Source organism: Equus asinus, chromosome 20 (genome assembly GCF_041296235.1).
Source record: "Equus asinus isolate D_3611 breed Donkey chromosome 20, EquAss-T2T_v2, whole genome shotgun sequence".
NCBI lineage: Eukaryota > Metazoa > Chordata > Mammalia > Perissodactyla > Equidae > Equus > Equus asinus.
The window spans coordinates 84,641,929-84,668,801 of NC_091809.1; the positions used below are offsets into that span (position 1 = coordinate 84,641,929).

Sequence of the window (26,873 nt, forward strand, 5' to 3'; positions counted from 1 at the left end):
TCACAGTTGGGGAAATTAAGGTACCAAGAGGTTAAGTAACTTGCCCAGAGTAAGACACCTAGTAAGTGGTGGAGCCGGGATCCACACCTGGGCGATGGGCTCTGGAGCCTGGACCCTTGTGCTCTTCTGCCTCGCGAAGGGAAGCTGGGAATGCGATTTACCTACGGCCCACAATTTCCACTCTTGGAAAAGTAACCAAGAGGTCACAGTTCTCATCAATCTGCTGGGACAGTCGTCTGGGACCCTCTACAGGGCTCAGCCAGGGCTCTGGGCAGACGCCTTCTGCCTCCTGCTCCCGTTGGCCCAGTCGCCCAGGACCAGCAACTGAAGAGTCTGCTCTCAGACTCAGGACGAGATGGAGGGTGGGGAGAGCTGTACTGCCTGGCGTGGCATGACGTCAGATGGGGAATGAGAGCTCGTCTCTGTCCTCTGACGTCCCCATACGTCTATCTTACTGTGACTCAGAGAATCAAAGTTTCTTCTGTCCAAAGTGTCAGCCCCCCCAGCAAGCGCACTTGGAATGATTCCCAAGATGGGTTGGGCCTGGTTCCCCACTGCCTGCACCGGCTGCAAGCACAGCTCTGACGTTACTATGGAGTTTAACCCTGCAGCACTCTCTGCACGCCTCCAGTGCCCACCAGCCTTGGGGACTGGGCAGGGCTAAGGGAAAAATACTGAGTGAGTTATGCCGTCCTCTCCCTCCCTGCCCCGTCCCTCTGCCCTTCCCTCTCCCCCTTCTACCTTCTAAGAAGGAAGACTCTTTGCTGTGGCCGGTTCTGTCCTGCAGGGGTCTGTGTGGTGTATCAACAGCCAAGGGCAGACCAGATTGTTCTGCAGGAGGAAAACTGAGACCTGGGAGGGAGGAGGGAATAAGGCCTGCAGGAGAAGTGAGGGGGCGCGGGGCAGGGGGGCGGGAGTGGGGTAGGGGGAGCTGAGGGAAAACAGCAGAGAGGAAGAGGAGCTGCAGAGGCAGCTGAAAGGAGAGGCGCCCAGGAAAGCAGGGGAAGAGGACTTGCATGCTATGATTCCCCCGTGCTGCCTCCTTGGGGGCGCCTCAGGGAAGATGCCTTTCCAAGGATTGTAAGGCTCAGGCCCGTGTCTGAGATGCCCCCATATGAGATGGCCTCCAGGCAGCCTTCCAGGGACCCACAGGCCCGAACGACGGCCCTGAGCCCGCAGCGGTGGAACCCAGCAGGAGCAGTCTGTCATGAGGCCAGTCTGCAGGCTCCTGGCCACAAGACCTCCACGGAGAGACCTCCTGGTGGCCCTGGGGGTGGCCCTGTGTCTCCTCAAGCTGCTGACTTCTCCTTTAAGAATGAAGCAATGTTGAAGGGCTATTCCCCCTCACTTGGGGGGCCTGGCAGAGGTGTCCCAGGCACCGTGGACACCCTGAGCCTAAAATAGGCCTGTTTGAAGAGGTAGGTGGTGGAGAGGTGGGGTCTGGAGCTCTTCCGGGCATTGAATGCTCCGCTCCCACTCAGCTTCGTTTCTTGTGACCCCCTTCACCTACCCAACCCCTGGGGCTTAATTGAAACTCACTGTGCTTTACAGCCAGGCTCAGAGCATCGCCTCTCTAGGTTTTGTACACACAGTGCCTTCCACCAGGAGCAACCTCCTCCTCTCTGCCCTTTGGATTCCTCCCCAGCTCCAGCCCCACCTCTTCTAAGAAGTGCTCCCTGATTTCTCCCTCTGATGAGCCCCCACAGCCTGAAGCATCTGGCCCGTTCTTGCCATTGTCTGGAGGGTGGCCACGGGACAGCCCTTATTTTCTCAGCTTTCACACACATGAGGCCACGTGCCCTCCATCCCAGCTCTCTGCCTATCTGCCACAGGGCACAGCCTAGCACAGAGCTGGTCCAGGCTGCATGAAAGTGCTCCCCACTTCTGTTTGTGGAGCTACCACTCAGCTGTCAACATCTGGTTCAGATGTTTCCTCCTCAAAGAGGGCTTCCCTGACTTCTTGGACTGGGTCATGGGCATCCTCTGGGCACCCTTCCCCCCCATCCATGCTTCCCTCTGTCACAGCCCTGACATCACTGTGTCAGTGTCTGTACCTACAGTAGTTGGGAGCCTGTATGGGGCAGGTCTGGGGCTGGTTCTTCTGGGGCCCCAGAACCAACCCAGGCCCAAGCACAAGGAGTCACTAAAAGTTTGCTGAGTGAATGGAACATCACACCCTCGAGAGCTCATATTGATCCCTCAAAACCCACCTCAAATGCCCCTTCCCAGAAGCTCTCACTTCCCTCTCCCATCTTCCCTCACTTCCTTCATTGGTGACTCCAAAGCATGTAGCATACTCCTCAATGACAGTACATGTCACACTGTATTTTTGTGAGCAGCTTAACGTGGCTTCCCCAACTCTCCATGGCCGACTGGGACCTTCTGGAGAGCTAGGCCCAGGCCTGTCTCTCTCTGTGCCCACAGGGCCTGGTCCAGAGAAACGTCTCAATAAATAATTGTTGGTGAAATTTTGGGGTCTCTGGGGGACCTCAATCCCTGCCCCCCTGAGCTAAGCTCTAATTCTCTGCATAGTTTGGGGTTGGTGGGGCTTCTGGTACCCCAGCCACAATGTCAAACATGACGGCTGCCCAGGTCCCAGGTATCCTGCCCCGCTGGGCTCAGCGACCCCGCCGCTGCCACTTGGCTGTGAGTTTCTGTAGCAGCTCGTGTGGCCGCTGGCGGAACTTCTTCTGGGTGAAGTAGAAGAGGATGGGATCCAGCACGCTGTTGGCACTGGCAAAGGGCCGCGTGACTTTGTAGGCGGCTGCAAAGGCCTCCAGAATGGGGCAGGGGATGCCAGGTGTAGAGCGCACCGCCAGGTAGGCTGTCTTGGTGACATGGAAAGGCAGGAAACTGATGGCGAAGACGGCTGTCACCACCACAGCCATGCGGGCGGCCTTGCCACGCCGCTCCCGGGCCACGGGCTCTGCCGGGCCATCCTGGCGGCACAGACGGTGGGCCAGGCGACAGTAGCAGGCCAGCAGGGAGGCAAAGGGCAGCAGGAAGCCGATGACCGTGAGGGCTATGCCATAGGGCAGGTAGCAGGTGGCCAGGGCGGGCGGGCTCAGGTCGTAGCAGACGGTGCGGTTGCGTTGGATGCCTGTGGCAGCAAAGAGGGCTGTGGGCAAGCACTGGATCATCACGGCCAGCCACACAGCCCCACACACTAGCCAGGCGGCCCGGCGGCCCCCATGCTTGTGCCAGGTGGCCAGAGGGTGGCAGATGCCCAGGTAGCGCTGGAAGCTGATGCACGTGAGGAAGAGGATGCTGCCGTGCAGGTTGGCGTAGAAGAGGAAACGGACGAGGCGGCAGGCGAGGTCACCAAAGGGCCAGTGGTCACTGTGGGCGTAGTTGTAGATGAGCAGGGGCAGGGAGCAGGCATACAGCAGGTCAGCCAGGGCCAGGTTCAGTGTGTACACGGCTGTGCGGGTCAGGGCCCGACGGGACATGCAAATCTGGGCAATGACACAGGCGTTCAGCGGCAGGCCGGCCGCCAGCACCACTGAGTACACAGGTGGCAGCAGCAGTCGCTTGAAGTTCTCTCGGTAGACGCAGGTGGTGGGCGGTGAGCCCGGAGCTGGGCTTGTGCCGTTGTTCCACTCCATGGCTGCCTGACCGGGCTTCCTATGTCCAGAGAGGCTGAGGAAGCAACACATAGCCTGTCAGTGACCAGACTCACTGCCCACCTGGTAGGCCCCTGTCCCCTCTCTGCCCCTTGATCTTCCCACCTGAACTATTTCTGATACCACTTCAAGGAGGCCCCAGACAGCCCTCACTGCAAGGAAACCTAAAATACAATAAAGCTCAAGCTTGGGAGAAATCAATTCACTTTCTTTCTATAATATTCATTTCCCACTAGCCTTCTTGGTGAACTTCTATTCATCCTTCAAAACCTTAGTCAAATGTCTCCTCTGTAAGTAGAGATTGATGGGCTGGTTTGAATCCCAACTCTGCTACTTCCTGACTATGTGACTTTGGGCGAGTGATATACCTTCTCTGAATCTCAGTTTCCCCATCTGAAAATGGGGGAATAATACACCCCCTTAGGATGTCATGAGGTCAGAGGCACTAAATCACTCCGTGCAGAGCTTCCCTCGGGCTCTCTGGAGTTTGGAGATTGTGGTCATGTGGACCTGCCAGTCTGTCCCTCCCCACAGACCAGGAGCCTCATGAGGGGAAGTGGCAGGCCTGGTGCCTCACTGTGTCTGACAACCCGGGGTCCAGGGCAGAGAGGGCCCTGGTAACTGAACGGATCAACAGGAACAAAATGTCCACACACCGTGAGCTGACCAAGGACAGCACCCACCTCCTCAGCCTGGACTCCGCCTTCCAAAGCCATGGTCCTTTTGGCTGCAGTCTTCCTATCTGTCAAATGGGGGAAGGAGGTGATTCAGGAGTTCTCTGAGCCTCCTTCCTCTTTTCTTGAGGCTGCAGAGGCTGGTTAGGCAAAAGCCACTGAAGCCACAGCGCCCTCTGGTGGCTAGAGTGAAAACAGCCTCCTGGAAGGAAATGGCCGAGGGACCAGGCCTGACAACAGCTGTGAGAGAGAAATCCAGACGCAGTGCGGGGCATTGATCGCTCAGTGTTACTCAGTGAGTTAGAGGCAGAGCTAGAACTAGAATCCAGTCGCCTGAAACCTAGTGTAGCCCACAGACATGGAACGTAGAGGTTACAAGCCCAGCTTCAGAGCTAGGCAGGCCTGGTTCAAATCCTGGCTCCCCTTCTTCCATGCTGTTCAAACCAGGGCATGTCACTTGCCTTTTCTGGGCCTGTGTCCTCATCAGTAAAATGCATCATAGGCCTGACATGCAGTAGGTGCTTAATAAATGCAATGCCATGCCATTGCATCCTACACCTTGTCCTTCCACTCATCACTTTGGGCTGAGTTTTGCGGGGAGTCAGCAGCACAAATGCCTTAAAGGATAAATCTGACTTCTTGACGCTCACCTCCAAACTGGCATTTCCACATTCACTGGGGTCCAGAGAGAATTCACAACTTAAAGCCGATGGACCTGTAAGGCAGAGCCTTTGAGATAGCGAGTCAAATGCTCCCCCTGTCCCCATTTTACAGATGCAAGAAACTGAGGCCCAGAAAAAATATGAAGTCCTGCAAATGCAATGAGGGAGATAGAGGGTTGAGGCCGCGTATATGGGCTCTGGTCCAGATGCCCAGTTTCAAATCCCAGCTCTGCCACATGTAAGCTGTGTGGCTTAGGCTCGTTACTGCACCTCCGTGCCTCAGTTTCCCCACCTATAAAATGGGGTAACATAGTCCCTGCCTCACAGGATTGTTGTGAGGATCAGTGCTCGGCACAGGGCAAGTGTTGGCTGTTCTTAATGTCAATATACCTGCTAAGTAAAGTTATAAGAGTTTAAAAAGTTATAGTAGAGCAAAGCAGAACTCCCCAAACTGATTTCTCCCAACTTAAAATTGGATTTTGATGAAAATGCTTTACCCAGATTCTGGGCAACTGCAAAATGATGGTGTTTGGATTCTCTAGTCTGCCTCCCCGCCCCCCCCCCCCGCCCCCCTCATCCCCACCCCTGCATCGCCTTTAGTTGTCAAAGGTTCTTTGCGGGGCTTTGGCCCATTGCTGGGAGTGCTGGAGGCCAGCTCACCAGCTAGGCATGATGGGGGCGGGCAGGCCAGAGGAGGACGCAGGGCGGTTCCCCATTGTAGCCAGAAAGCCAAAAGTAGTACAGGCAAGAGAAAGTTCCTTTTCTCATCTCTTCATTCACTTGTTCGTGCTGTTCTTCCATTCATGCATTCATTCATTCTCTTGTTTTCACATGCCAGGCATTTAATGGGTACTTGCTGCCTGCTGGATGCATGACACAGGATACGGGTGTGGATGTAGATGGGTACATACGTACACAGATGTACTCATACATATATACACACACACATATGCTAGTCTGAGTGGGGAGACGGGTATGAGCCATAAGATAGAAGAAACTTCTCAAGGAGGATGAAGGATGGAGCAAGACTCTGATGGTTGAGGAGGATTTCCCTGGGTGGAGAGAGGTGAGGACCCCGGGGGTGTCCCAGGTGGGAGGAAGGCAGAGCAGGCAGGGGCTGAGAGGAGAGCAGGCTGCTAGGACAGAGGGGAATGGTGAGGGGAGGAGTCGGGTAAAAGGGACGGTGCTGTGCCCCCGAACTCTCTTCTGGGAAGCCTGTCGCCCTCAGACACCACCCCAGGAGAGAGCCCTCTGCCTCAAGTGACTGGAGACTCCACTCCCTGGTGAGACTGGTCCTCTTGGAAGGAGGCAGGGGCTGCACAAGGGGATCAGGGCCCACCTTCAGATCTACTCCAGAAAAGGCAGGCCTGGCCGTCACCCTGGCTCCCTCATCCACTCTGCCTTCTGAGGACCTCGGAGGGGTGAGCTGTTCTCCCAGTTCCTGGCAGGACCTGGTCCCGAGGGAGGGCTAGCTTGGCCCCCGCTGCCTCCGTGCAGCAGCTGACATTGACTCCCTCCAGCGCTCACATCTGGACCAGCTCAGACCCCAGCCTCTCCTTGGCCTCCAGCTATTCTGCCCGTGGTGGGGGGCTTTCTCACAGGTGGCTCTGTCTACATCCTTCCCTGTGTCCCTCTGCCCTTTGGGGAAAAGCTCAAACCCCTGCCCTGACATTCGAGCTCCCTGCCGAGCCCTCCAGGCTCATCTGAAGTACCCCAGGTCCCTCCAATCTGCCCTGACCTCTCTTGCTACACTGTCCCCAAACAGCAAGACTGCCACATAGCCATTCACAGCCAGAGAGGCAGACTTGGCCTCCTCATCTTTGCTGTTCCCTTCACACAAAGTGCCATTCAGCCATCTCCACTCATCAAAACCCTAAGTGTCCATCAAGCTCCAGACCCCATCTTGCTTCTTCCCTTTCTGATTCCCCATCTGGGCAGAGGCCCTTCCTCTGGGCCCCCCGACCCTGTGGACTTCCTTTAGGTCAGTGCTGGATCCAGCCTGCCTGCCCAAAGTCACACTACCTTGTGTCCAGACCCCCCACCCCACCCCCCACTGGCCCATGGCCCCAGATGCACCAATACTCACATGCAGCCTCCTGTCCCCAAAGCGCCTTGGTAGCACCACGTGTGTAGGGGCAAGGGGAAGCCAGACACCGGGCTCCCCACCCTCCTGCCCTCAGCCCAGGCTGCAACACTCCCACGGGCTGGGCAGCTTCCTCTTTCCCGGCAGGGCCGTCACTGACTGAAATAGCCCCTGCGGGGGCCACCCCTTCCCTGCCACCCCCAACACCGAGGCCTGGCGGAAACTGAGCCTAAAGGAGCAAGGAGGTGGAGGAAAGGTCTTCCTGGAACCCTCTCCAACCCCAGCTGAGGAAAGAGGGTAGTGAGGGGGTGGAGAGAGACTCCGACCAGAGGCTGCTGGTCAAAGGCCAGCCCCACAGATCCAGCAGCTTTCTTTCTCCGCAGCCCTCTCTCAGTCTTGTCATCTGTCAAATGGGTCTCCTCTAGCTGTAACACCCAGGGCCATCTTCCCAGTCACCCACTCCTCCTTTCTTCATTCGTTCAAGAGTCATCCGTCGACATGTCCATCCTCCGTGTGATGTGTTCGCATATTCAACCACCTTCTCCCTCCCTCCTTCCCTCTCTTCCTTCTCTCCTCATGCTTTTCTTGAGCATCTACTATATGCCATCAGATCCTCCCACATTCCCCCACTTAGCAGTCACTGTCCCCCTCCACATGGCAGGCCAAGAGCTCACTGGGAGTGACGGGCATGGGTTGTGGGCATAGATGTGACATCTCTGAGAACTCACCTGGGTGAGACTCTCCCTGCCTGTGCCAAACCCTCCACCGGCCCCTCCTCACCACCAAAGCACACTCAGAGTTGTTAGGACGCCCAGAGGAGGAGCTGCAGCTCCTCACTGTCCCTAGAAGGCCAGCTCCAGTGTGGAGGCAGCATTTGGGAGGGTGACCTGGAGGAGGTGGGTTTTGATTTGGAGCAGCTGAGGCAACGAGGGCGGGGGGCAGGGGGTGCGGGGAAGGAACACTGCCCTGGGAGTGGAGGCCCAGCTTCCTGTTCTGCCTTGGCCACCACTCACTGTGTGACTCTGGACGAGCCCCTTCCCCTCTCTGAGCTCCTTTGGTAGAATGTGATCATACTGGCCACCAGCTTGTTGTGAGCATGAACTGCTGGAGGGAAGAAGGACCCTTTTTACCCTGTAAGGCCTCACCCCCAAACCCATTTTACAGGCAAGCAAGTCGGGGCCAAAAGTTTGGACCAAACTGAGAAAATTCAGGTTTTAACTGCTGGTAAACACGTGGTCCCTTGTGCATGGATTGAGCACCTACTGCTTATTCAGGTTTGTGCCAGGAGGTCGCTTGTACCAGCTGTGAGAGTGGACCTTCTGGTCTGAGTTGAGCTGTGCTGGGCCCCAGGAGGGCAAAGAGGCCTGTCCTTCAGTCCAGCAGCCAGGCCTCTGTTGGGTTCCCAGAATGACCTCCTCTGGTCACCTCCACCAGGGTGTCTGTCCCAACAATGGGAGCAGCTCCAAGGGCTTCCTGGGGGTGTCAGCCAGGTGGCATTTCAGCATGATCTGTCTGACTCTATGACCCCCTCGTTCTACCCTTGTTACCCCCAAATGCATGCCTAGATGCTCAAGCCGGGGAATTCCCAGGGAGCGCTTCTTCCTGGCACTGACAGCCTTTGGCCATGAGATGGCACCAGCACACTGCCCAGGATGGCCAGCCTCGCACCGTCAGGCCGGGCAGCCTCCCTGCAGAGGCCTCCCCTCTGGGACCGGTGCTGAGCAACCCCAGGAACGGGTTCTCAGCCTCTGTTCCTCCTGACCCACTCCACCAGCCTCTCTCATATGCATCATCCCCAGATAAGCTCCAACCTTTGTTCTCAGATCCTCGCCTGGTCAATGTGGCTCCCAGGAGACACTGGGAGCGCTGGCAGGGTGACAGGGCCCATACTGAGCCCTATCTGTCTGAAGTAGAGGCCCAGGAGTGTTGCCCTGTCACCAGACATCCACTGCCCATCTCCACTCCAGGTACACCATCAGCATAAAAACGGAAGTCCCTCACCCCACGAGCGGACAACTTCTGCCGGTTTCCTTTTTTCAATTCAGGTGATGAAACATGGAGTCTGTTTATGCCTGTAGCAGAAGCAATTCAGTTTAGATGTAAGGAAGAACTGACAAGGGTTGAAGGTCCTTGGGCTGCCTGGACCCTATGGTCTCAGGTCACCCCTTTAGATGACTCCGCAGCTCCCCCAGCCCATACCCACCCCTGCCCCGAGCCCCTCATATCTGGAAGGGATGAGGAGGCCTCACGGCCAGAGGCAGGAGCTGGAAGCCTGAGTCACCACCTGCCAGCAAGCCAGGAACCAGCCCAGACCAGGCTGGATGTGGGAAGAAGCTTTTCAACCTTGGCTGGCCTGCCTGCCTGCTGGGAAACAAGGCCTGGAAACCCCCTTGCTGGCCCCTGGCCTGTGAGCTTAACAGCACGGTTACAGGATGACAGGGTCAAGACCCAGCTTCCTTCCCCTGAGGAGTCAAACAGGCTGGGATCCATCACCAACTTGCTGTGTGACCTGGGGTGAGCCATGTACCTCTCTGAGCCTGAGTCTCCTCCCCATAAACAGGGCTAGTCATGGTGCCTACCTTACAGAGTCCTTACACCTTCTGTGCTCCAGTCACAAACCCATCCTGATCCCAGGCAGCATCTAACCTGGGGCACAGGGGTGTCCCGGAGCCCACCTCGGGCCAGCCTGAGGCCAGGTTCCTGATGCCAGTGCCTCCCTGGCCCCCAGAGGACAGCAGGCAGGGGGCAGAGCCAACCCTCCTGGAGGAGATTTGGTCTCACCTGTGGGATCAGGCTGCCCACAGAAGCAGGCCAACCTGGCAGGAGGGAGGCACAGGGAGGGCAGGGGACCTGATTTCTCTTCTCTTTTCCCACTTCCCCTTCTTCCCTCCTGCTCAACAGGAATCGAACCTGGAACTGAAACAGCTATTCGGAGTGCGAGGAAGGGGAAGCTGTAGCCCGGGGGGGGGGGGGGGGGGGGAGCGAATTCGGGGGTAGAGGCTGCTTCTTTTAGTTTCTCCCCGGCCTCTACGGGCCCGAGCAAAGAGGGAACTTGCGTCTCCTCACCTCTCCCGTGCCCCAGGCCCCTGCAACCCTTCACTGAGCCACATAATCCCCATCGGAGCCTGGACAGAGGTTTTTATTGGGCATTGACGGTGCACGAAGCACTGTGCAGAAATCCTGTGCGGGCCGTGTCTCATTCACTCTGCCCAGTGACCATCTCCACTTCACAGGGGAGGAGGCTGAGGCCTGGCAAAGTCCACAAGAGGCTCTATCTTAGGAACGTAAATGAAGAGGTCGGAGGCCACAGTGGCCCTGGTGGGCACAGGTCTGTGAGGTCACAGGGCAGCCTCGGGGCTCAGGAACTGGGGGAGAGAGCACAGGGGCCCAGAGAGCAGTAGCAACGGGGCGGCCGGGACAGCAGAGGGGGAGTCTGCGCGGCTCGGCTTTCCAAGTCTATGCTCGCGGGGCCGCAGCACCTCCCACCAGGGCTCTGGGAGATCCCAGCACCTTCCAAAAAACGCTCTTCCCCTGGAGCTGGTGTGGGAGGGTCTCTCTTCCTTGCCTGGACCCCCAGGCTGTCCCATTTCTTCTTTTAAATCTCCCTGTGGAGGTGTGCCACTTGGATCTCCCTTTAGAAAAGAACCTACTGGTTAGCTGCAAGGAGTGCTGTCGGCTGGCAGCCTTCTCTGGTGACTTCAGGACCCGCCCATCCTCCAGATAACCAGGCTCCAGTCTGCTGGGAAGAGATGGTCCAGGTCCAGCTGTCTGGCCTGCCCTGCAGACAGTCATTGTTCTGCTCCCCTGTAGTTTCTTCCTGCCCAGCTCCCAGCCCCCGTCTCCTGATGATGGCCCCGCCTCCTGTTTTCCCTTTGGGGGGTGCCCTCCTTCCTCTCCTGGAGTCTTGAGGATCTGGGAGTGGTGGGCCTGTGACCTGGGCCTGCCAATGGGGAAGAGTGGGCTCCTCAGGCCTCATCACTGCCTCAGGGGTGGCTGGGCAACCTTCATGGGGTGCTCAGAGTCAATGCTGGAGCTTTGGCCGGAACACTGGGAAGGAGATGGGTTCTCGCTGGGTTTGCAAAGCTGGTGTGAAGTGAGCCTGAGCTGCTGGAGCCAGGTGAACTATGTGCAGCCACTGTCCAAGGCACTGCAGATACTACCACTAGCAGGGAGACTGTGCTAAATAAAGCCAAAGGATGGCAGAGTTGAGAGATGGGAACACACAGGTTCCTGAGAACACCGTTGAGTGCCTGGATCCAGCTGTGCCTAAAGCTTTACCTCCCACTGGACTTTCTTGCGGTGTGAGCTGATAAATTCCCTTCCCGCCTCAGTCCATTTGACCTAGGATTCTGTCACTTGAAATCAGGAGTCCTGCCTGTAGTCCTGCACGCCCAGGCCTCTCCTCTCCTCTCTCCACAGCCCGTGTTCACAGCTTTGGCCCCGGAACCCTAACATCCCTGCAGGAGAGGCTGGGACTGGCCATGTACCTGGAGACCACCAGCAGAGGGGCGGGTGGGGACTGAGGGATTGTCAGGTTGAGTCTGACCCCCACAAGGGCAGCCAGGGAAGGCCCCAATTCATTTCCCATGAGGAGACCTCCTCCATCAGCTCCCAAAGTAACCCGTGTGTCCTCTTGGGAGCTCCTGGGCAGGACTCTGGAAAGCTGGGACCCAGGTTCCAGTGCTAGATTCATCTTCCACTTGCTGGGTGGCCCTGGGGAGGTCACTTCACCTCCCTGAGCCTCATTTCCCTGAGCTCCTTCACTGCGACAGTTTCTTGGCTACTCAGCAGGTGCCCCGCAATGAGCTACGTGCTTTTGCTGTAGGATCTCCTTTGCGCTGACAACAGCCTGTGGAGTGGGTTGTATTAGCCCCATTTTACAGACGAGGAAAGGCTTCGAGAAGACTGGCGATTTGCCCGAGGTGACCCAGTGAGTCAGTGGTGAGCCAGGACTAGAACGCAGATCTGGCTCATGATAAAGTCTGTGCTCAGGAAGAGAGGTGACATTTCCCTATGGGAAAACTGAGGCCACACAAAGGAACTTGCCCAAGGGCACTGTAAATCCACCATGCCAACCGGCCTGAGGCAGGACAAAGAAACAGGGGTGGGAAGTCAGGGCAGAAAAGAAGACCAGCCCAAGGGCCAGTGTCAGCCAGACTCCTTCCCTTCTCTAACTTTGTTAGGAATTGGGGACAAGGTCCGCTTTGCCTTTGGGGCCTCAGAGACCAGCACAGGCTCCAGCTTCCAAGAGGCACCAGGAAATGTCAACTGAATGGACCCAGTCTGCAAAGATGAGCCACAGGGCTCTGTCCTTGGTGCTGCCTGGCTCAATAAAAATTTTTATAATCTTTGTCTTGGCCGACGACGGAGACTTGTTGGGGGAAGGCAATGGCTGCAGGAATAGCACCTCTGAGCCTGCCTGGGTCCCCCGGCCTCTGACTCCTCAGAAAGGACAGATCGCCAACCCTGCTTGAGTGTTTTTTGTGGGTTATGGTCCTGCCCGTTTCACAGACAGACAATGAAGCCCCAAAGGTAGGCAATTTGACTACAGCTCTCACAAACAAGGTTTGGGTATGAAGGAAGCCTCAGAGAACCCCTCACCTCCCATGAAAGGCAGCCCCCTGTCTTGGTCCTGCTTTGACCATTCCCAGCACCTGAGCCCACCTGGTAGAGACAAGACACCCAAATGGACCCCAGAGCCCAGCAGTCAGTGACAGGGCTCTGAGTTCTGGATCCTCAGGGCCAAAGAGGCTTAGAAGCCTCTGACCCAGAGCTCTCCCCTACCGCTCAGAGAAGGAGGCTCCCTGAAGTCGCTTTGACAGGGCTTGTCTGCCCCCTGCTTGCACACTCCCCATGACAGGGAGCTCACTCCTTCTCTCCCAGGCCACTGCTTTCCTCCTTAAGAAAGCTCACTGGAGATGTGCTTTGTCGCACCAAGCCCTGACATTTGCTCCTAGTCACTGCTTCCCTTCCCCAGTCTGGCCTGCCTCTGGGGTCACAGAGCTTGGCTGCCCCCAAGCTCCAGGCCTGGGAGGAGGAGAGCAAAGTCAGGGGTTCTGCCTGGCTCAGAGTGTCGTGCGGGAGGTCAACAGTGACACAGGAGGCTCCTGCCGTGGAGCGCATTGTTGTGTGTTCAGTGTGTGTGAACACAGGACAGACCTCACCTCCTTCAGGCAGTCACTCAAATGGCACCTTCTCAAGGAGGCCTTCCCCCACCACTCTAGCTAAAATCGCCACCTCCCACCCCTGACACACGTGCTTCCTACTCTCCTGCTTTGTTGTGTTTCTCCCTAGCATTTCTCATCTCTTAACACTATTTATTTATTTGTCTGCTAGTGTTCATCTCTCGCACAAGAACACGAACTCCACCAGGGCAGAGTTTCATGTTTTATTCACTACTGCACCTCCAGTGCCTCCGACAGCACCTGGCACATAGTAGGTACTCAATAAATATTTGTTGAATGAATGAATGGATGGATGGATGGACAGATGGATGAAATTCTAGGGGTGGCTGAAGAATGTCTACACAAAGAGGGCTTGGGGGCAGAAACCTGACTAGGGGCTTAGGGGACTCCCCTTGAGGCTATGTGTGCATCTAAGCTGCAGTTTGCACTTACCATATGTGTTTACTGGGCATCAGGAGCTGAGAGAGATCCCCCAAAAGCCCCCCGGGAGGCTGCCTCTATCTGGCTGTGGGTGAGATTCAAGCTGTGAATGTCTCGGCTGAGAAGGGTGAACAGGATGTGGCCTGGTGGCCTGGGCTGCCTGCTGCTCCCTCCTGTCCTTTCTGAGGTCTTCCCTGGCCCTCTCGCCTCGCAGATCTGCATCTCCCGCATCCCCCTACACTGCTCCATGCTGCCCTCCTCCCAGAGCCGCCCAGCCTCCCAGCCTGCACACCACCACTCCCTCTACACCGGGACCTCTGATTTGGAGGTCCCCAGCACCCTGGGCCAGCATCTTCCTTCCCTCTTTCCTTTCCCTTGCCAGCCTGGACCTCCACCCCAGGACCCAGGATTCCTGTGAACACAGCTAGTGTGTTCATATCCTTCATTCATTCCAGCACCACCAGACTGCTCTGTCCTGCACTGCGGAGCTGAGCGTGGCTGAAGGGTGTGACTCAGCCAAGGGCACTAGAGCCCCAGAGACCCGGTCGCTGCCCCACTTGGCTGGGTCCCCAACCTTCTGCCTGTGCTGGAGCAGCCTCTCTCCCCTCTCTTCCTAAGCCTTTGCCTGATCTTTCTTGTCAGCCCTACACCGTCAACCCCCATGACCCCCAACTCCTCCCTCAGAACAGAGAGTCCTTCAGAGGGGCCTCCTTCAACTTCCTGGCCACCTCAATAAACCCTGTCTTCCCCTCTCTCCTCATTCCCCCACAGGCCACCTGGACCCCAGGCCACCTCCTCCTGTGCTGATACCCGCACCCCCCACCCCCCGCCACTGCCCCAACCCCGCTTTGCTGGCTCCTTCCCCTCCCTCAGCCCACAGCACTCTCATCCTCACCTCTCCCATCTTAGCAAAACCTCCTCTCCAACTGTGGTTCTTCCTCCCTTCACTGTCAAGCTTCTGGAAGAGTCCTATTGCTCTGCCTCCACTTCCTCCCTCCCTGGCCCCATTTCTCACACTCCTACAGTCTAGCCCCTGGCAGCACAGGGAGCCCTTGGGCCCAGCTCAGGGAAGAGCAGTGGGCACCCTGTCTTTCTAGATGAGGCTGGTGAGATGGGACCATGGGAGCAAGTGACCGGCTGAGCTCCATCGCAAGGAAATCTCAGCAGTGACCCTGACATAACAGGCCTTGGGGAAAAAACAGGCCACTCGGAGGTGATTTCTGTTTGACATGCCTTCCCTGCACCCCTCCCCACCCCCGCACTGCTGAGGCTGCTGCAAGGCTGGGGGAGGGGAACCGCCTCTGTGGCTTCCAGGAAAGGGCCTGGACTCTGCCAGGAAGGTGAGGTGGGACTCAGGGAGGGCAGTGGCACCTCCAGAACATCTATTTAGGTGGGGACTGGGGGATTCTGGAGGGTGTAGATGAGGGAACTGATACCTTTGCATAGCTCACGATGTAGGTATGAGAAAACATCGATTGTATTACAGAACAGGAGGGGCTGTGGATCACGCAGCAGGTGAGGGTAGGGGGCACAACTCCCCAAGCTGCCCCCTGGCATCACCTCTGGTCATACACAATATGAGGGTCCACTCCAGAATGGGTCTCTCCCCAGAGCTCCCCGGAAAACCCAGAGTTCTTCCAGCCCCGTTAATCCTAATTCTCCCATTTAGTCCCATACACTCCCCCCAACTCATCCTTACCCCCAGGTAGGGTCCAGGTCAGTTAGATCCAAATGCCCATTCCTGGCATCCACACCCCTCTGCCACCCATCACTGTTCCCTCTGCAGAGTTTGCACCTGGCAGACCTGGTTTCTGTCCTGGCTCTGCAGCTTAGGAGCAGTGACTTAACCTCTCTGAGCCTCAGTGTTCTTAACTATAAAATAGAGATAATAACACCCACCCCGCAGCACTGTTGGGGCTCAAATGAAGCAACAGATCTAGAACACCTAACCCAGTATCTGGTGGAAGCAGGTGTTCACTCAGTGGGCTTCTATCATTGCTCATAATTTTATCACAGACCAGCTGAGAAGTGGCCGCACTTGTAGCCTTTGCTTATTCACTCACTCATTCATTCATTCATTTGACATGCATTTGCAGGGAGCCTTACAATGTGCAAGGATTTCATTGGGCTCTGGTCCCTGTCCTTGAGGAGGCCCAGCTGGTGGGAAAGACAGATGAAGGGGTCTCTGGGAAGACAGAGGAGGCCTCTATCCTTGCTTGGGGTATCAAGGAAGGCTCCCTGGAGGCGGTGGAGTGTGGACAAGGAAGGGAGGGTGTTCCCTGCAGACGACCTGCCAGAGCTGTGAGGGCATGGGGTGTCAGCAAGTGTTTGTGTTTGCAGGAGGCGAGGCTGAGGGGTCATCAGAGCCGGGTCCCGACAGGCCTCAAATGCCAGGCTCCAAATTTGACCTCTGCATTGTGGGTGCCAGCCAAGGAGCCCTGCTGGTTTGTAAAGCAGGGCAGAAGTGTGATCAAATTTGAGATTTAGGAAGTTCCTTGCTCTGCTGGATGGAGCATTGATTGGATATGGTTAGAGCTCAGGTCAGAGACAATAGGGCCTGAAGTGGGCCCCTGGCCCTCAGACAGAGAGGCTCCAGGGCCCACTGGTAGTAGGGCCAAATCAGAGGCCTTGAATGCCAGGCCCACAGCAGTCCCCTGCCTCTCTTCTACACACCCTTCCACAAGCCCGGACAGTCGGAGTGCTAGAAAGACAGATGGTGTCGGGGTGGGAGGGGTGGGTCTCAGAGAGGCCCTACTCCAGTCCTCAGGTCACAGACGGGAATCCGAGGCCCAGAGCAGGCAAGAGGACAACCGATACCCCTGTAGTGAGTCGATGGGGTGCCTCCCACCCCTGTACCCCTTTCCCAAGCCTGCTGCTCCAGTCTGGCTCTCCTCTCCGGGGAAGCAAGGGCATGGATTTGGTAGATGGGGCCTTGAGGGGTCCAGAAGGACTCACTCCAACTGCCAGGCCCATGTGGGCCATCCCCACTTCAGTGGTGGATGGAAGACCTTAGGGCTTCCTGAGCTCTCTCTTCTCCTTCTTCACACTCATTTTGCAGCTGAGGAAACTGATGCCCAGAGAAGAGAAGCATTCAGCTCCTGGGATAAACACATCTCCCTGGGCCTTGGGATGGCTGTCAGGGGTGGGAGACAGAATATCTGGGTCCTAGTCCTGGCCCTGCCATTGGGCAGCTCGACTCATGATTCCTGAGGATCAGCTGGTGAGGGGTGGAGCTCCGATGGCACCAGTGTCTGGCCCTGGCCCAGCCCCTGTGCTGAGCACCATTCCCAGGGCGCGCTCCCCTTCCATACCAGCCTGTGTCTCTGCAAGCCATGGCTGAGGAGGACAAAACAGGAAGGAACCATGTGCCATCTGCTCCAGGGAGCTGTGGGTCTGGTCTGGTCTCTTCTCCGGCCAAACAACCCAGACCCCACCCTGTCTCAGGGAGCTGGATGATCTCATCAGCACAGCTCAGCCAGGCTGTGCCCCTGTCCTCAGTCCCACGGTGAGCTTTCCCAAGGTGGCTTTGGTGGGGAGGCCTGGCTCTGGTCCCTGGAGCTTGCAGATGAGACCCAGCCCCTCAGTGTCTGGCCTTGTGCTTGACCTGGACCCTACCCAGGATGGAGATGGACGGGGGGGAGCACATGGGACTGCATGGGAGATACAGTTATGGTGCCAGGTGCCTGCTCTCCTCCAGTCTGACCTGCAGAGGCCAGGGGGGCAGGGCCTACTCATTGCCATTTTCCTGGTGGCAAAGCTGAGGCCCCACTTTAAATCAATCACCAAGCCCTGTTTCTTCTCCATCCTTATATCTGTCAGACTGTTCCCCTTCTCTCATCCTGTGGTCTCTGACTCAACCTAGACTGCAGCCACTTCGTGCTCTCTGTCTCCCATCTCCCCAGCCAATTCATCCCATTTCTGCAGCCAGAGGGGATGCTTTGCTCAGCAGAAATCCCTGCCTAAGTGTTTTATGGCTTCCCAGTGCCTGAGGATACAGGCAAACCCAGCAGCTGCCTTCTCTATTCTCATCACTCACTCCTGCTCCTTGCACGCCACCAGCAGGCCCTGAGCCAGTTTCAGTTCCTGGGACCAGCTGTGCTCTCCTTTGTCACTGGCTCAGTGCCGTTTCCTTCCCTGGATCACCATCTCCCCACATCTGCAGCTGGCAGACTTCCTCTGTGAGGAGACCCAGGTCCTGCCATCTGGAGCTCAGTGTAGACAAGGGACATGAAGACCCCTAATCCAAGGCAGACATCAGTGCTCCAGAGTCCTGTGGAAGCTCAGGCAGGGAGGGAGGGATCGGCAGTCAGGGAAGGCTCCATGGAGGAGGCAGCAACGAAATGGCCAAGTGTACATGGAGGCAAAGAGCATTTCAGGCAGAGGGAACAGCAAGGGCAGAGGGATAAGGCACACTGAAGGATGGTGAGCATAGCTGGAGATGTCAGTGTACTAGCAAATGTGGTTGGAAAAGAGGCCCAAACAAAGACCAACAATGATATGATTTTGAGCCCTTACTGTGTACCAGATATATATTATTCCATTTAATCCCCATAATGACCCTGTGAGATAAGACTGGTGTCATCTCCATTTTATACCTCAAGTGGGGAAACCAAGGCACAGAGAGGTGACCCGACTTGCCCAAGGTGGCACAGGTAGAAGGAATGGCTCCTGGACTATATTCCAGACTCCACATTCTCAGCTCCTATGATACACTAGGGCTGGTGTGGGGACGCTCTCAGGTGGCAGAGAAATCCATTCCCTCCATTGCTCTGCCCAACCTGCCTGGGACCCGGCTCGCCTGGGTTCACTCTCCCACTAGTCACAGGGCTCCATAAATGCTGCCTCTTCCAGGAAGTCTTCATGGACCAACTAAATGGATTCCCTCTACTTCTCCCAGGGCCCCCCACGGGAAGTCTGAGATGAGGGATGTCCTTTCAAGGAGAGCCTCTGACCCCAAATGTCCCTCAGAGTCCCAGACCCCTTCTGAGGAGGAATGTTTGCCTATCAAGCATCTCTCGCTATGGGGAGTCCCCTCCCTCATTCTACGGTAATCTTGTTCATTCGAGGTGGACACCTGACCCAGAGCTGATCAGTCAGAGCATCCATCCAGACCTCTTGCCAGTGATTGGTTCAGGGGGGACCAATCAGAGCTTGCTCCAGGAATTTTGGTGAAACCAGCAAGAAAGTTTCTCTCCCTTTTCCTCCAGGATTATTAGCTATGAGGGCCATAAAAGAACTTGGATGAGAATGTAGGAAGCCAGTAGAAAGTCACGAGAAAGGGTACAAAAAGAGTGTGTGCTGATGGCATCGTTGTAACTGCTGCATCCAGCCATGTCTGATGTAGGTCTATCTTCAACTTTTTCTTTACATTAACTAATATCTTCTTGCCTAAATTAGTTACATTTGTCACTTGCAATCAAATCAGTCCTGACCGATATGACACAGATAACAAAAGAAAAAATAGAGAAATTAGATTTAATTAAAATTTAAAACTTTTGTGCATCAAAGGACACTATCAACTGAGTGAAAAGGCAACCCACAGAATGGGAGAAACTATTTGCAAATCACATATTTGATAAGGGATTAATATCCAGAACATATGAAGAACTCCCACATTTCAACAAAAAACCCCCCAAATAACCCAATTCAAAAACTGGCAAAAGACTTAAATAGACATTTCTCCAAAGATATCCAAATGGCCAATAAGCACATGAAAAGATGCTCAACATCTCTAATCATTAGGGAAATGCAAATCAAAACCACAATGAGATACCACCTCACAGCAGTGGGATAGCTATTATCAAAAAACCAGGAAGCAAGTGTTGGTGAGGTTGTGGAGTTATGAGAACGCTTGTGCACTGCTGGTGGGAATGTAAAATGCTGCAGCTGCTGTGAAAAACAATATGGCAGTTCCTCCAAAAAATAAACATAGAATTACCATAAAATCCAGTAATATTTCACTTGTAGGTGAAAAGAATTGAAAGCAAGGACTCAAACAGATATTTATACACTAGTGTTCATAGCAGCATTATTCACAATAGTCAAAAGGTAGAAACAACTTAAATGGCCATCAACGGATGAATGGATAAACAAAATGTGGTACATACACACAATGGAATATTATTCAGCCTTAAAAAGGAAGCAAATTCTAACACACACTGCAACATGGATGAACCTTGACAACATGCTAAGTGAAGGAAGCCAGTCTCAAAAGGAGAAAGACTGTATGACTCTACTTCTGTGAGGTACCTAGAATAGTCAAATTCATAGAGACAGAAAGTAGAACAGGGGTTATCGGGGCAGGGGAGGGAGAAACGGGGAGTCACTGTTTAATGGGACACAGCTTCAGTCTGGGATGGCAAAAAGGTTCTGGAGATGGAAAGTGGTGATGGTTGCACGACAATGTGAATGTACTTAATGCCACTGAACTGTACACTCGGAAAGGATTAAAATGGTAATTTTTATGTATGGTGTAAGAGATATGCATTTTGTCTTTGCCGCTGGTTCCCAAATCCCCTGGAGCTTCCTGAGTGACAGGAGCATCTTTTGTTTTAATGAGTTGACTCTTAGCAGGCCCCTAGATGACTTTAGGATGGAGGCTGGTTGCCAGAAAGAACAACCTTGACTAGAAGCTTGGAACTTTCAGGCCCACCCCCTGACCTCCAGGGAGGAGAGGGGGCTGGGGCTTGAGCTCAGTCTCCAATGGTCATAATCAGTCATGCCTACGTAATGAAGCCTCCATAAAACCCTGACCAACAGGGCTCGGAGAGCTTCCGGGTTGGTGAACACATGGAGGTGCTGGGAGGATGGTGCACCCAGAGAGGGCATGGAAGCTCCTCGCCCCTTCCCCCATCCCTTGCCCTGTGCATCTCCTCCATCTGGCTCTTCCTGAGTTATACCCTTTATAATAATCTAGTAATAGTAAAAAAAAAAAACCACCCCAAAAAAGTGCTTTCCTGAGTTCTGTGAGCCTTTCTAGCAAATTATCGAACTTGAGGAGGGCGTCATGGGAAGTCCCAATTTATAGCCAGTCGGTTGGAAGAACAGGAGGCCTGGGGCTTGTGACTGGCACCTGCATTGGGGAGGCAGGCTGGCGAGACTGAGCCCTTAACCTCTGGGGTCTGTGCTTACTCTCAGAGGTGGTGTCAGACTTGGTTGGTGTCAGGAAGAAAAAAACCCACACATTCGGTGTCAGAAGTGTTGTGAGTAAAAACAGATCATTTTATGTTATGTATATTTCACCACAATAAAAAACAAACAAAAACAGCCCTGATCATTACATCTATGTGTCAGGACATAATTCTCCATTCGTGTCTAGATTTCTGTGTGTCTTGCGAGCACACACAGACCGCCCTTGTTCCAGATCATCTTTTCAGGGATATCTGCACAGCAAACTGCTTTGAAAGATAGTGATAGTGTCGCCCTCCGGAGCAAAAGGCAGGTTTGCTGACTGTCTAGTCTCACAAAGATGATTTCTTCCCCTGGGGCAGGGGTCTGGCAGGCCCACTGCCTGTTATAAAAGACTCCAGTTGCCTCAAGTCCAGGTCCCTTTCTTGTAATATAACCCATGGTGTGTGCAGGTATGATCTGGCCTTCTTTGCATAGCCTTGGGGGCTGGGACTTGAGGAGGCAGTGCTAATACTGATATTTTGCCTACTACTACTGCTGTGCAGAAAGTTCTTTGTCTCTCCCCAGGGGTCTTATGTCTTCTGCTGGCATCCATGAAGCTGTAGGAGGCTAACTTGTGAGCTTGTGGGTGTGGTGACATCCCAGCCCTTTCACAGGCTTTCGTACTACTTGCATCAGAATCTCAGGTGGGAGATATAGGAAACTTGTGTATTTGACAATTCATTATGAAAGTCAGCCAGCTCAGGCTAGTGGGAATCTTGCCCTAGAGCTAAGCCCCTGAAGAGCCAGTTTCCTTAAGGGAACTGGCACTCTCCTCCTCTGGGAGGCGGCTTCTCCCTTTTTGCTCCAGCTGCCAGGAAGCTCGTAGTCAAGTTTCTCTGTTCCTCTACATTAGGATCAATGTTAGTCTGTGTAATTTGTATATTCCTTCTTCTGTTTTGTTTTGTTTTTAATTAAGATGTAATTCACCTACCACAAAATTCATCCTTTCAAAGAGTACAATTCAGTGGTTTTTAGTATATTTACAAGATTGTGCAACCATCACCACTATCTAATTTTAGAACATTTCTTTCTACCACAAAAGAAACCCTGTATCCATTAGCAGTCACTCCTCATTCCTCTCTCCCTCCATGCCGCGGGAACTACTTATCTACTTTCTGTATCTGTGGATTTGCCTATTCTGGATATTTCATATAAATGGAATCTATAATATGTGCCGTTTTGTTTCTGGCTTATTTCACTTAGCATAATGTCTCCAAGCTCCGTGCATTTTGTAGCATGGATCAGAATTTGATTTTTAAGGCTTAATAATATTCCATTGTATGGATATGCCATGTTTTTTTATCTGTTCATCAGTTGATGGACATTTGAGTTGTTTTCACTTCTCGGCTATTATGAATGGCACTGCTATGAATGTTTGTGTACAAGTTTTTCTGTGGATGTATGCTTTCAATTTCTTGGTTATGCTTTCAATACCTAAGAGTGGAACTGCCGGGTCATATGGAAACTCTAGGTTTAACTTTTTGAGGAACCGCCAAACTGTTTTCCAAAACGGCTGCACCATTTTACATTGCCACCAGCAATGGATGAAGGTTCCAGTCTCTCCACACCCTCGCCAACGCTTGTTATCCCCCATCATTAGAGCCATCCTAGTGGGCGTAAAGTGGTATTACATTGCGATTTTCTTTTCCCCAAGATTGGCACCTGAACTAATAACTGTTGCCAACCTTTGTTTTTTCTTCTCCTTTTTCTTCTCCCCAAGTCCGCCCAGCACATAGTTGTATATTTTAGTTGTGGGTTCTTCTAGTTGTGGCATGTGGGACGCTGCCTCAGCATGGCCTGATGAGCGGTGCCATGTCCGCGCCCAGGATCCGAACCGGCGAAACCCTGAGCCGCCAAAGCGGGAGCATGCGAACTTAACCACTCGGCCACAGGGCTGGCCCCCTACATTGCAATTTTGATTTACATTTCCCTAATTATTCCTTTTTTATGTTGTTATTCATGTTTTACCATTTTATTTTACGCATTTCTGATCTGAGGGCTGACATCTTTTGTGGAACAAGTAGCCCAAGCAGTGGGAGAGCCCTGGGTTTCAGGGCCAGACCGTCCTGGGTTTGAATCCCTGCTCTGCTCTATTAGCTGTCTGACCTTGAGCAAGTTATGTAACACTCTGAGTCTCAGCTTCCCCACTTACTAAACATGGGTGATGGCAGTATTAACCTTTCGTGGTCGTTGCTGTTATTGTAAAGATAAATCTATAACACAGCTATGAGGTGGGCCGGGCACAAAGCAGGTCCTCAGTGAATCTCGTTGAGTCTGGGCGTCTGCCAGGGAGCTTTCCAGCTTGGTGAGGAGACCCAGGCTGCGGACCGTTTAGATTTTAATCTATTGTCTGCTTTATTCCAGCAGCTTTTCACAACAGAGGCATTTCATGCTGCCTCAAACATCAGCCTCTCTGCGTCCCTATTTGCCCTTTGTGACATGAGAAATGAGACAGTGCATGACAATGTCGAGTGTGCGTGAATCCGTAGGGTTCATTCTAACGTCTTGTCGCCTTCCTCAACCATCAGACCAGCAGCTGCCTAAAGGAATATCTTTTCCCTCAGATGAAGGGCTCTCAGCGTGAGGAAGGACGTGAACTAAAACTTCCGAAGAACCTACAAGCAATGTCATATGCATTATCTTATTTTGTCCTCTCCTCGAGCTGGTCAGGGAGGTTCTGTTAGTCCATTTTACAAGTGGGAAACGGAGATTCCAGGAAGTTGAATAACTCGTCTGAGATCACACAGCCAGCAAATGCTGGTGCCTGGATTCAAACCCAGCTCTGGTAGCAACCTCTGACTGCTTTTCCCTGTGCAGACTGCCACCCCCCAAGAGAAAGCACTTGGGGAACTTTGGGCTGACCTGAGTGGCTGGTTCTCACCCCACTGGCTTGATAAGGACAATGTCATTCCTTCGAGCTGACACCACGGGTCAGCCCACTCCCGGGGCCACAGAACAGCCCTGCTCTGCCCCAGGCCACGAAAACAAGTGCTGCACAGGAGTCAGGGTGCCAGGCTCTGCCCCCACTGCTACAGACTTAAGCCATCCAGGCCTCAGCACCCAGCCCATGAGTACTAAGCAGAAGGCCGGGTGTACTTACCCCGGGATCCCCGGCATCTGGCACAGGGCTACGCACAGACGCCACTGACCCAGACCAGGCCAACTCTACAGACCCACGACTGTATCTTGCACAGGCCTGCCCTCCCATGGGAGCTGCTAACGACAGGGCTGAGCCCAGGCCAGGGGGAACAGGAGGACACCTGAACATACCCAGGCCAGGCCATTGGCCCTTGCTAGATATGCCAACAATCAGAGAGGAAGAGTCTGAGCTGGGCCAGCAGATCCCCACCCCAGACTGAAACATAAACCCAGTTCAGAGACAAATGGGGAAATGGCCCCAGGACAGGAGGGGTAGGGGTCGGGTGTCTTTGGATAGGGCCCCACAGACACAGCTTCCTGAGAGTCCTGGCTGGTGTCTGCTGCAGTACACACATGCCACCAGGCTCAACCAACTCACCCCTCCTCTAGGGAGGACAAATTAGGGTCTCAGGTCCCACCCTGGACAAGATGCTGTAACTTCTCTGACTCAGCCTCCTCAACTGCAATATGGGGATGACAATAACCTTGGCTGCACTTGAAGCCCTTAGCACATAGGAGGTGCTCAATAAATGATGGCCATTGTTATGATCGCCTCACCTTCTCCTTCAGCTCAATACTGACCGAGTGATTTATTCATTTGTTCTTTCATTCATTTATTCATTCAGCCAACCAGCCAGCAAACACCCACTAGGTAGGCCACAACCATTAAGAATAAAGTTTTTGGTGGGGCCAGCACTGTGGCCAAGTGGTTAAGTTCACGCGCTCTGCTTCGGAGGCCCAGGGTTTCACCGGTTCGGATCCTGGGCTCAGACAATGGCACCGCTCATCAGGCCACGCTGAGGCGGCATCCCAAATAGCATAACCAGAAGGACCTACAACTGGAATATACAGTTATGTACTGGGGGGCTTTGGGGAGAAGAAGGGAGACAAAAAAGAAGATTGGCAACAGACGTTAGCTGAGGGCCAATCTTAAAAAAAAAAAAAAGAATAAAGTTTTTGGAGTTAGGTAGGACTTGAAACCTCAGCACTGCCACTAGTTGGTTGGGTAACTCTGGGGAAGCCATTTCTGCTCACTGAGCCTGCATTTCCTTGCCCGTAAAATGGGAATAATAAGAGCATCTCTGGGGAGCGCCAGGATGTTCTGAAGAGTCAATGGGACAATGACGTGAAGGCAGCCAGTGCAGAGCCTTGGAGGGAAAAGCGGGTGGCAAGTGGGCCGCACAGAGGGCCAGGCAAGCTGCCAGCCTGCAGACCTGGCCACGCTGGGAACGCCAGGGGCCAGGCCTCCAGGGACAGCCACAGGATGAGGCGAGGGCGGGCGGGAGGGGACAGGGGTCGGCAGGCTCAGAGACAATTGCTAAGTTTCCGGAGGGATCACGGCCCGCTCCCTTTCTGGTAAACTAAGAAACAGAGAGGAAACACGAAAAAAGGTTGTGAGAAGTTTAGAGGAGAAAAGCCCCAGCCAGACAGGGAGCCGTGGGCAGGGCAGACTTACCCCACCCAGCCAGGCCGGGGGAATGTGCACACACACTCACAAACTGCACATTCTCACTCATGCACACACACCTGAGAGCTTGCACACACGTGCAGACACACCATTGGAGGCACAGCACTTTGTAGTTTGCAAAGAACCTTCTCATTTATCATCTCATTTGATGCCGAGGGGTGGAGAGACTGTCCCGCATCGCCTTAGGACCCATTCTAGAGCTGGCAGACATCTTCAAGAGACCAGGGCCCATCCCACGGCTGTGCTGTCTCGGTTTTTTGCCCCGTGGTGGTGTCAGTGGGGGTTGAATGGCAACAGAAACCCCAGAAAACTTTTAACCCAACTCCCTGCGATACACCCATCCACCGCGCTTCACTCCACTTTAGCAAGTCACACCCGGACTACGGACTCACTTTCCCATGGGTCACAGGCAGTCAGCTCTAGGCTGTCTTGAGATTTAGCTGGGATGGCAGAGGCAAGAGTGCCCGCAGCCAAGGGCCTCCTCTGTGGACTCCATCTGGTCACCTAGTCCTTCCGGGCCCCTCCCCACCCCAGGCTCCTGGGGGGCTCTGAGGCACAGGGCCCAGCCTCCTCCCCGAGGGACCTTGCCAGCATACAACACTTAATAGTTTTCAAATACTCAGAGGGAGGTCATCGTTACCCCATTTTACAGAGTAAGAAATTGAGGCCCAGAGGGAAAGTGTCCTGTGCCACTCCGGACTGAAACCCAGGCCATTGGAGCTCCCAATCCTGCCTCCACTATTCCACTCCTCCGCCATAGCCCAGCCCAGTCCCCATGTCTCCATCTCCTCCGCCCTCCATGCTGCACAGCCTCCAGGCTACAGGCACAACCAGGCCGAGGAAGGGAGGAGGACCTCCCAAGGCTGCCCCCGCTCCCTCTCCAGCCTGTGACGAGCCGCAGTGGCTACAAGTGGACTGTGTGAGAAGCTACGAGTGGAGGTAGGGGGCTCAGCACCCTCAGGGCGTTGACGCAGAACACTCACCCAGGAGTCAGCGAGCTCCACGTTGTTCCCTCCACGAAGCATGGAGCAAATTCTGACTCCCAGAGCAGCCCCCACTGCTAGTCAGTTCCTGTGCCACAAATAGTCACGTGCATGTCTCATAGAAGTCCCTGGAGGCAGCAGATGAGGAAACCAAGAAATCCAAGGAAGGGAAGTAACTCGCCGCAGCACAGAACCCACAGGTCGCAGCGCTGAGACCCAAATCCCCAGGACATTCGAGCCCAACTCCCTAACACCAAGGCTGCCGCAGCCTCCCCAGCTGGGCGCGGTCCCTTCGCCCTCTGAGTGTGCTCACCCTCAGGATGGGTGTCCATTTAGCCCTGAGGGCTGTTGGGAAGATTCCATGAGATAACATTTAAGGACCAGGGCTTGGCACAGGGCAGACACCCATCAGTAACCGTTTTTCTCCTCCTCCTCTCTACCCACCCCCAGCCCTCTCCTGGCCTTTC

General features: G+C 54.3%; 1 protein-coding gene across 10 annotated transcripts; it reads right to left on the bottom strand.

The window, feature by feature from the left end:
- Nucleotides 1-2,304: 2,304 nt before the first annotated feature.
- On the bottom strand, nt 2,305-26,791 carry P2RY6 (pyrimidinergic receptor P2Y6). 10 transcript variants are annotated; one of them, XM_070490747.1, is made up of 4 exons: nt 26,407-26,789; nt 4,948-5,012; nt 4,307-4,365; nt 2,305-3,639 (listed from the first exon to the last, which is right to left on the bottom strand). In XM_070490747.1, the coding sequence occupies exon 4, from the start codon at nt 3,603-3,605 to the stop codon at nt 2,619-2,621; it is 987 nt and encodes a 328-aa protein (XP_070346848.1). In that variant the 5' UTR covers nt 3,606-3,639; nt 4,307-4,365; nt 4,948-5,012; nt 26,407-26,789; the 3' UTR covers nt 2,305-2,618. The 10 variants fall into 10 exon arrangements, with proteins under 10 accessions (XP_070346848.1, XP_070346851.1, XP_070346846.1 ...); XM_070490750.1 differs by lacking the exon at nt 26,407-26,789 and adding an exon at nt 7,046-7,248; XM_070490745.1 differs by lacking the exon at nt 4,948-5,012 and having other exon boundaries at nt 4,307-4,499.
- Between the last annotated feature and the right edge of the window lie 82 nt (nt 26,792-26,873).

Excerpts from the sequence above, each read along its gene's own strand:
- P2RY6 (XM_014842048.3), bottom strand. The coding sequence starts at position 5,064 with ATGGGGACAGGGGGAGCATTTGACTCGCTATCTCAAAGGCTCTGCCTT. Across the intron at positions 4,366-4,947 it reads GTGGAAATGCCAGTTTGGAG|ATAGGAAGACTGCAGCCAAA; the intron begins GTGAGCGTCAAG and ends CCCATTTGACAG. Across the intron at positions 3,640-4,306 it reads GCGGAGTCCAGGCTGAGGAG|CCTCTCTGGACATAGGAAGC; the intron begins GTGGGTGCTGTC and ends TTGCTTCCTCAG.